This window comes from Durio zibethinus, chromosome 16 (assembly GCF_047325235.1).
Source record: "Durio zibethinus cultivar Kanyao isolate XHJ-2024 chromosome 16, ASM4732523v1, whole genome shotgun sequence".
NCBI classification, from domain to species: Eukaryota; Viridiplantae; Streptophyta; class Magnoliopsida; order Malvales; family Malvaceae; genus Durio; species Durio zibethinus.
In genome coordinates this window covers 20,276,616-20,286,948 of record NC_143177.1, presented here as the reverse complement: position 1 = coordinate 20,286,948, position 10,333 = coordinate 20,276,616, and the positions used below count along the sequence as shown (strand labels likewise).

The 10,333-nt window shown below is 34.5% G+C and overlaps 1 protein-coding gene across 10 annotated transcripts; it reads left to right on the top strand.

Annotated features, from left to right (window-relative positions):
• LOC111294563 (SNF2 domain-containing protein / helicase domain-containing protein / zinc finger protein-like protein) lies at positions 1-9,185 on the top strand. 10 transcript variants are annotated; one of them, XR_016328660.1, is made up of 13 exons: positions 1-83; positions 1,040-1,104; positions 1,203-1,381; positions 1,501-2,129; positions 2,757-2,828; positions 2,909-2,986; positions 3,107-4,013; positions 4,316-4,446; positions 5,988-6,227; positions 6,611-7,201; positions 7,439-7,648; positions 8,192-8,526; positions 8,745-9,185. XR_016328660.1 is itself a non-coding variant. In XM_089745331.1 (12 exons), the coding sequence occupies exons 3-12, from the start codon at positions 1,273-1,275 to the stop codon at positions 8,297-8,299; spliced, it is 3,030 nt and encodes a 1,009-aa protein (XP_089601457.1). In that variant the 5' UTR covers positions 1-83; positions 1,040-1,104; positions 1,203-1,272; the 3' UTR covers positions 8,300-8,592. The 10 variants fall into 10 exon arrangements, 8 of the variants coding, with proteins under 8 accessions (XP_089601457.1, XP_089601455.1, XP_089601456.1 ...); XM_089745331.1 differs by lacking the exon at positions 8,745-9,185 and having other exon boundaries at positions 3,152-4,013; positions 8,192-8,592; XM_089745329.1 differs by lacking the exon at positions 8,745-9,185 and having other exon boundaries at positions 8,192-8,592.
• The last annotated feature ends 1,148 nt before the right edge of the window (positions 9,186-10,333 follow it).

The following is a 10,333-nucleotide window of genomic DNA, read 5'->3' as shown; positions in this document are numbered from 1 at the left end:
ATCGCTGAGAGAGATTCTGTCTTCTTGAGCATCACCTGAAATTTCAAAGGAAAACCCTACCAACTGTAGCTTTGTATACCAAGGTAGGTTTTTTTTTATTTTTTTATTTAATTGACTCGATTAAGTTCTAATTTACTGCCTCAATTTGCCTTTCTTCTTTATGTCTCATTCGGTTATTTTATGTGAATGTATCTGCTTGATTTTATCAAGTTTGAATTCTTGAACTTGTGATGAAGTGGAATTACTTACTGGCTTAGCTTTTTTTTTTGGGCTTTTGAATTTGCTTTTTTTTTTTTTTAGGAATTTGTTATTGTTGTTTGTTTTGATGGGGGCAGGGGAGGAGCAATGGTGCTGTATAATTTTGAAAAAAATTTGTTACTTTGATGGGTGATTAGTGGTATTGGTCATTTTGGGTGATGGCTTTTGATTGATTTAATGCATTTGACTCACTCCGAGAATCGGATGAGCAATACCCGTTTTGGTGGAAGGGAACTTGTTAAAGAATCTGGAAAGAATTTAGGAATTATAGGCAGCACTGCACAAGTAGTACTAGTTAAAGGAGATAGGGCCTTTGTTTTCATAAGGAAATTAAAAAATGTACTCTTTTTTTTTTAATGAAAATTGGGAGCCCTTTCTCATAAGTTCTTGTAGAATTAAGTTTCTGTATTGTTCCATTGGCATAGTTGTACTTCTCTGAGGAGAACTGAACTTTCTTTCTAAAATCCTGGTGCTCCTCCAATTCCTTCTTGTTTGTGGCTGCAACAACCCTGAATGCATGATTTCATAGATAGCTTTCCAAGATGAATAATAAAGTTTTATGTTTGGTTGGGTCAAAGTGTAACTTAAGATTGTTAATTTGTTGATTTTGTGCTTTGTTAACAAATCGTAACTAGATCTTCAGAGTTTCCGGTTTAATCAAGTCCAGATTTTGATGTTTTCTTTTCTAAATAATTGCACTTATTTGCTTAACGCTGATGTGAGGGAAGTGGCTATTAGATGTCTGACCATGTGGATCATCTTCATGATTTCCTTGATGCAGTTCATAGAAGTTGCTCTTTCTTAAATGGATGGATTTGCAGCTTAATTTCAAGATGCCCAATCCTGGTAAGTGTAAAAATTGTGTATTTTTTTGAGGGAAGAGGGGGTGTAAAATGCTAGTGCTCCATAGGTCACATTACTACACTGATTATTTCCTCCCACAGGTTGGGTTTCCTTTTAGGAATCTGCTTTCTGCTTCAGCTGAGGAGAAAAAAAAGTAACTTTTCAACTCTAATGGCTGAGATGAATCCAATAGACATTAGTTCTTCTGATAGTGAGTTGGAGATAGAAGATGATGGAGACAGAACTTTACGGGTTCTTCCAGAACAGGCATATACACATGGTACACAAAATCAAGGAGAACTGGCTAGTCTGTGTTTTGCAAACTAACCATATGGTCTAAGTTTCAAAGTTCAATGTTTTAGTCACACTGACACCATATAACCATATTTAAATATGCAGGTTATGTTAGACAGTTTCAGAAGATGCATTCTCCCAATCGAGCGCAATTTTCTAATTTAAACTCTTCGAATCTAAATAATCATTCATGGACAAAAGTTCTGATGCATGACCCCAATGATGGTGTTAAAGCCTCAACTCAACTGATTGCCCTAGATGATGGTCCTGAATATTTTACCGGGAATGGGAATATCGATCAGCCTCAGACTGTTAATTCTCGAATTGCTAATGGCTCTGGTACTGATTTTGAGAAACTGACATCTCAGCAGGCTCTAAAGAGGACTCTTCCTGCCTCTCTTCAACTGTATGGACCAAGTAGCAAATCTGACAAGTTAGTTGAGAATGTGAGTGGCAGTCAGATTCGTGATGCTCACAGAAGCTCTAACCATTTGGCTGGCCCTAGTTTTTCCAATAGCCAGGGCTATATGAGAGATCATTATAGCAGGGGCAACAATGATGAAGTTATGATGTATGGAAACACTAGTAGGATCCTTCCTCCATCTTTGTTGCATGGAAAGTCTGTTAATTATACACAGTTTGCTGGTCCGGATGATCCTGTATACCGTGCTGGAGTAAGTGAAGAAAGAGTTCCTGTAAATGATGAGAGAATGATTTATCAAGCTGCACTGGAGGTATTTCTTGTTGGATCTGAGACTTTTCCTCTTTCTTATCATGAGTTAATACTTGATGATCCACCGCACATTATTGAAATTGTGATCATAAACATTTTGCTCCATTGTGGTAGCTATGTCTGTGAATTCTTGCATCCTACATTTGGGTCATATTATTTTGATAAAATGGAGCTTTATCCTCATCATGCATGTTTTTTGTTTGAATACAAACTCTATGGTAATTTCAAGTTCAAGACAAACTTGCCGGGCTTCTGAATTTTCCCTCATATGCATAAATTTATTCACTTTAATGTGTTATATACCTTCTCTGGATAATATTTAAAGCAAACACTTATGCTATCATGTAAACATCAAAAGTCTTTGTATGATAATGCAGACAAAAATTGATGTGCTACTGCAGCTATTTGCAATTCTGAATTTAATGAACTTTCTTATGAGAAAACTTTGGAGTATGGATTTGGCTGTGGGTTTCATTTCTGGCCTTTTTGCGCTTGTTTTTCTCCATGTGATTTGTGTGTACACAATGTTATTTTGTTATCTGCTTTATATCACAATTGCTAAAAAAATGGTTTCATATCTGATGTGTTAAGAGAAAGATTACACAAGAAGGACTTATGTTTCTTGCAGGACCTCAACCAACCAAAAATTGAAGCTACTCTTCCTGATGGTCTTTTGTCTGTTCCTCTTCTTAGACATCAGGTCTTTTTTTTTTTACCTGTTATGGATGATTCTTTGGTTTATGTTAGTTACATGGGTTATTTAATCATTGAATTTTACAGAAAATTGCATTACATTGGATGCTTCATAGGGAAACAAGAAGTGGGTATTGTTTGGGTGGAATTTTAGCTGATGATCAGGTTACTTGTTTAAAATCCAGTGTTAATTTTATTTATATAAATGATCAATGTGCCTTTATTCATGTCTTTGAATTTGCTGCATGAATTTCTGCTTAGACCAATGATGGCTTGATCTTACAGGGCCTTGGTAAAACAATCTCAATGATTGCTCTTATACAAATGCAGAAGATTTTAGAGTCCAAATCAAAATCAGAAGATCTATCTAATCACAAAACTGTAGCACTGAATTTGGATGACGATGACGATAATGGTAATGGTGGGTCAGACAAAGTAAAGCAGAGTGGAGAATCTGATGATCCCAAGTCAATTCCAGAAGTGAGTACTTCTACCAGGGCATTCAGCAGACAGAGGCTACCGGCAGGAACATTGGTTGTGTGTCCAGCGAGTGTTCTTCGACAATGGGCCAGGGAGCTGGATGATAAAGTTGCAGAGGAATCTAAACTTTCTGTCCTCACATATCATGGAGGTAGCAGAACCAAGGATCCCTCTGAACTTGCCAAGTATGATGTGGTTCTTACAACATATTCAATTGTAACCAATGAAGTTCCTAAACAACCTATTGTGGATGATGATGAGAGTGATGAAAAAAATGGGGAAAAGTATGGATTATCATCTGAATTTTCAATTAACAAGAAGAGGAAGAAAACATCAAATATTGGTAAGAAGGGGAAAAAGGGTAGGAAAGGAATTGATGACTCTGCTATTGATTCTAGTGCTGGTGCACTAGCCAGATTAGCTTGGTTTAGGGTGATACTGGATGAAGCACAAACAATAAAGAATCATCGAACACAAGTTGCTAGAGCCTGCTGCAGTCTTCGAGCCAAGCGGAGGTGGTGCTTGTCTGGAACACCTATACAAAATACTATTGATGATTTATATAGCTACTTCAGATTCCTGAAACATGAACCATATTTTCTATATAAAGCATTTTGCAATGGGATAAAACTTCCAATATCTAGAGATTCTGTAAAAGGTTACAAGAAGCTGCAAGCTGTTTTGAAAACTGTAATGCTGCGTCGCACAAAAGGTAATTCCCTTCTCTATTAATATTTGGAGGCGAGATTTTGGTATATTAAGAGAAGGTTCTTACTTTGCCCTTATAACCTCTAAACATGCTCCATATATTTCCATAGTGTTTGCAATTTAGGCCCTTAACCGCCCCTCCCCGTGGATCTTTTCTAGTTTCATCCTTGTTATGCAGAAGTGGTATTATCACTTTGTGTATGACAATTTTCAGTAACTGTATTATCCACTGTAGATGTGCTGTATTTGAATTTAAGCTTGGAATCTTTATTGCTGTTTTGGCTGATTTGATTAGTTTCTATCTAGCAACATTGATCGATGGGGAGCCCATAATTAAGTTGCCGCCAAAGTTAATTGACATGTCTAAGGTGGAGTTCTCAGCTGAGGAGCGGGCTTTCTATACCCAGCTAGAAGCTGATTCACGTTCTCAATTTAAGGTGCCTTTCATTCTGCATCTGTTTCCACTTTCAAGTCACTCTTTATATCATGTGTGACTGATGTACTATTTCAATCGGAATTATCCTTCTGTTTTAATTTGCAACCAGCAGCATATTCTACCTTTTGTATTTGTCAAATCAACGCCTTCTTTTGAATCCCTGGATGGTGCATATCTGAAATATAAGTTTTAATCACTATTATTGTACTTCAGTTTTAATCACTATTATTGTACTTCAAAAATCATCATGTTTTATTTTTGCTCAAAATAATAATTTGGGAAATGATAATGAAATGCTTCTAATAATTTTTCTGGTTCAACAAGGAACCTCCACCTCCCAGAAGTGACTCCTTTCTTTTGGGGGTTGGGAGGTTTGAATAATGTTATAATGCAAATAAATTTTGCAGTCTTATCGTGTAGCAAAAAGATGTTACATGATAAAGAGCTGCGGGTTTGGCACAGCAGCTCATGTCCCCCCATTTGGTTGGGTTGATCCTGCAGGGCCAGTGTTCAAATCCTGGTTCCTGCTTGGGGGGTTAAGATGTTGCATAATTAAGACATGGAATAGTGTAGGTGATGAAACCATCAGCTGTGCAGTGTTATGTTAAAGTCCCCCTTCCCTTTTCTTGAACCACCGTTTGACATTATTTCCTGAACCAAAGTAATAAATGGGGGTTTTTGTGAACTTGTTGTACTTAAGAGAACTAACCTTGCAGGGGGTGATTGCTGTAATTTTAGGCTGCAGGTTATAAGATGAATGAGAACTTACTCCCTCATAATAGTGTCATGAGTGAGACATGTTGTAACTTGTCTGTTTTTATGTGATTAGAATGCATGAGAGATATTGAGTTGATAGTATGTATCAAATTTCATTGCCTTAGGGTCCAAAATAGGCAGACTCACATCTCTCTTCTTCCTTGTTACCTAGAATCTTTTGTACTATTTAGACTTTTAGGTGGAAATGGAACTGGTAAGTTGGGTGGCCAAAGTATACTGCTCAATCTTGCTAACTTAAATGATCACCCACTATTATTGCTAGATAAAAAATTGACAGATAACTCATTTAGACTTTCTTTTAGCTTCTTTTAGAAGCATTTTAGGGCAAATTGGGTTCTCGAACATCTTTACACTAGCGTAATATTAATAATCTGGTTCAATTTTGTAGAATGTACAAATTGTTCCACAACAATTTTTTTGTTAAAAAAATTCATAATGATTATTAACCTCGTACAGTGTAATTGCCTGATAATACACTTTACTAGGATCAATTTTGTGATTTAAAGATTTAATTCCTATAAGTTAGTGAATATTGTTTTCTGCTGTCATTTTACAAGCATTCAATTTCTGTTGTTGTCTTGCAAACATATCATTTACAATACCTTGGGCATATTTCATTTACACCAGTCTGACATCATGCTGTAAATATGGAGTAACCTCAACTTTCCAGTAAAGTTTTTTGCTTATGTGAAGATTAATCATGCTTTTAATATTCTCTACCATCTGATAGTTACATATCTTTTAAATAATATATATTTTCTACAGGCATATGCGGCTGCTGGCACAGTGAACCAAAATTATGCAAATATTCTTTTGATGCTTTTGCGCCTACGTCAGGCTTGTGATCATCCACTTCTTGTCAAAGGATTTAACTCTGACTCCATTCGAAACTCTGACTCTGTTGGACGAGATTCTGTAGAAATGGCAAAGACACTTCCTAGAGAAATGCTGATTAATCTACTGAACTGCTTGGAAACTTCCTTTGCCATCTGCCTTGTATGCAATGTGAGTTTTTCTTGAACCTAATATTTTGCCTAAATGTGGCTTTATTGCACATCATCGGATGTTGTTACTGTAGCAATGACTTATCTGTAATTTTTATACAATTTGCAATTTCTGAGAAAAATAAGCAAGTTCCTTGTCATGGTAATTTTTAATATTTTAAGACCAAAGGTGAGGCAATTGCAATTTATTTGTTCAATCTGGAAAGGTTGGCACATGGATGAAATTATTGGAGTGAGGGGTGTGGCTTTCTAGAAGTGTTTTCCTATTCCGCTACTCAATTATTACTTTTTGTCACCTTTATCCTCTTTGGTATAGGCAGTAGATGTAAAATATTTTTTGATTCCAATTCTTATAATTATTGAAATGCTTGATGCTTTTTACAGGATCCACCTGATGACCCCGTTGTTACCATGTGTGGTCATGTTTTCTGCTATCAGTGTGTGTCAGAATATTTGACGGGCGATGATAATATGTGCCCTGCACCTGCTTGTAAAGAACAACTTGGTGCTGATATAGTTTTCTCTAAAGCTACTCTTAGGAGCTGTCTTGCAGATGGTCTTAATGGTAGTCCCATGCATCCTCAATTCTTTGAAAAGTCGGTGATTTTACAGGATGAGTACAGTTCATCAAAAATCAAGGCTGTCATAGATATTCTTCAGTCAAAATGTTTACTAAAGAATTCAAGTCCTGAATTACAGAGTTCTATTGGATGCAATGAAACTTCTTTGTCTTCTGAGCAGACATTTACAGAAACTGGCCATTCAGGCATTAGTGTTGTAAAGCGCACAACAGTTTATTCAAACTCACTAGCCGACGAACCAATAAAAACAATTGTTTTCTCACAGTGGACTAGCATGTTGGACTTGGTTGAGCACTCTCTACGTAATAATAATATAAACTATAGGAGGCTTGATGGGACAATGTCTTTAGCTGCACGAGACAGGAATGTCAAAGATTTCAATACTGACCCAGAGGTTTGTTCCTACCTCATGAATTTAAGTAATTCCCCAATGCCAATAGGTTGTTTCTTAGTGGGCAATTTGGTTATTATTTTGTAGACTTACTTGCATACATATGTGCTTATATTCTGTAAACACTTAAATAATCATTAAGAGTGTGCTTTAAAGTTTTACTTTAGTAAATCAATGATGTAGAACGTGATGTAATTCTGTTTCTTTTCTTACTTCTCCCATCCTTTGATTTTCTCGCAGGTTACTGTGATGCTGATGTCATTGAAAGCTGGAAATCTTGGTCTGAATATGGTTGCTGCGTGTCATGTTATCCTTCTGGACCTTTGGTGGAATCCAACTACTGAAGACCAGGCTATTGATCGAGCACACAGAATTGGACAGACTCGTCCTGTTACTGTAACTCGGATCACCGTTAAAGACACAGTGGAAGATAGAATGTTATCTCTTCAGGTATTTTCTTTCTATAGATTGTGCTGACTTAGAATTGTCTCCAACTAAATACGTACACGTATAATTTGAAATTTTAGGTTTCCTTTTTTTTTGGGGGGGGGGGGGAGGGGGGTGTGCTGTTGGGTGGGGTGGAAGTGTGTTGCATTTGGTTAAACTATATTTTCCTTTAATTCTCTCTGGTTCTTGTATATTTGATGGATTGACAGTGAAAGCAATATCATTTTCTGGTACCATTAAATGGCATGAAGTCTTCAAGGTCGGATAGGATCTCCCTACCTGAACTTGCCACCTTTAGTTAGGGAAGCCAAGTACTTAGCAACTTTAATTAGGGATGTGGACTACTAATTCTTTCTGGTGTTGTTGATTTGGACATCATTACAAGGATTGCTATATAATAATTGTTCAGTATTACCTTTTGGGTCTTTCTGGAATTTGTAAGACAAGCAAATGTTTTGTAGCCTTTGGTGATTAAGAATTTGCATTTTTGGCAGACTGGTGAATATTTGTTGTCTAATACTTATTTCTTCGTTTGCCTCTATATAGGATGAAAAGAGAAAAATGGTTGCTTCTGCCTTTGGTGAAGATCAAAGTGGTGGCTCAGCAACTCGATTAACAGTGGAAGATCTCAGATATCTATTTATGGGAGATTAGCCATCTCATTTTGTTACATTCTTCTGGCCTTATATGTTTCTACTTGAAGTTTCCTTCAAGAAAGTTTGAGATATGAAAATTTTTTATCAGAAATGGGAATTGCACACATCTAGTGCCCTCCTACTAAATGATGTCACTCATGTTTTGTAAATTAAGATGGTGACTTATGTGGGATTTTTGAAGACCAGAAGCATTTTTTTGTTCCCATCAGGTGCAGAAATAGGAAGGCAAGGCTGCCTGTAAATATTCTAATTATTTTGTATTGTATATCAAACTTTTAATTTTTGTTGTTAGTTTCTTTTCTTCATAATGTGCTACATAATGTTATTCCAAATTACTGTGTTTCTCTCTAAGCTTTCCTTGTTTCACCTTAGAAGCCCCTCTCCTCATTACTGAAGAAAGGGTAGTCTAGTCCTGATTTCGTCGGATGTATTCATTGCATCAGGGCTTGGGTGGAAGGTCAACGATGGAAAAGCAAAGAAGCTTCAGCTTGGACTCATTCAAGGTACATTTTCCACTAACAGCTTTTTAAGTTTGGTGATTAGGGGATATGCCGATAGATTGTAGGGAGGATGCCCATAGTTTGCAGGGAGGGTGTGGAAGAGAGACCCCTTTTGTGCGGATGACTATGAACCAACTTCACTTTGGTTGGCTTTCAGCCCAAAAAGAAAAGAGTTGAGAATTGAGAGGTATTGAACCTGCAGCAAATTCTAGTTTCCCTAGCTGTACATTCGTTTTCCTTTTCCTGCTTTTAATGAGAAAAGCTATTCCATCCACTGAGCTATCATTTTCCACCCCTTTTCTTTTATGTTGTTTTTCTTTTTGTTGTCATCCAGATTTATTTCTCATATATTTGGATTTTAACCCGGTAAGGGAGAAGATAAAAGTATTTGCAGAGGTCCTTCCAAAGGGAGTGAATCCATGGACCACCAAAACTTAGCATGCATAAATTCTTGTATCATCTATCATCTATATAAAGTATAAACTTAAAAAGTGTTAATAGTAACCGACATAAATATCATTATAAAATTTTAAATTAATAAATTTATTTTTAAATATATAGATTTTATTAGTTTATTTAAATTTAATTTAAATCAACTAAAATTAAAAATAGAGTTTACGTGAAATTAAAATATTTAAAATTTTAAAATTTAATTTCAAAAGTATTAAAAATGATTGGTTAAAATATATTTAGTAAATGGTTTTATAAATTTTAATTTAAATGAATTTTTTTATTATTAGATTTTTTTTATAATTAGATAAAAAAATATTAAAAGTGATTGATTAAAATACTTTTAATAAAATATTTAATGAAAATGTTAAAAGTGATTGTTTAAAAGATTATTAGTAATTTTTTATAAATTTTAATTTAAATGATTTTTTATTATTAGACTTTTTTTTTTAAATAAAATAATTTTTCACATAAAATGAAAATACAAGTAGAATGAAATCAAAACTTAATGTGTATAGAAAATGAGATAATTATTTGGAGTTTATTTATTTAGTTGTTGTTTAAACAATTTTATATGTAATTTATGTTGATAAATATTCATTAAAGATAATTATAATTAAGTTATTGACGCATTTTTTTATTTTTATTTCTTGCTTTTTATTTTTTTTAATATATTAACTATATATGTATGTTAATGATTTTATTATTTATATGTTTTATGAGTTGATCATTAATAACATATTGAAATCTTTTGTCCTTTGAAATAATTTTTTAATGTATCATTTTTATAGTTTGGTCTGACCTTATAATTAATTCTCTTTTATATTTTTTTTCCTCTATAATTTCATAATTCTTATTCCCATGAACAAAAATTATATTAAATCAAATGCAAATCAATTGTATTCCCTTCATTAATAATTAGTACTATATGAACATTGAACACTTTAATTAGATTTTTCACTTTTAGAATTAGATAATTGAGGAGGTAATGGAGTTTCCAATAGTTTAGGATTGGGTCTCATCAAATTACTATAAGAATTGTTCACTTTGATTGAAATAATAATTGATTTAATTTTTTCTGA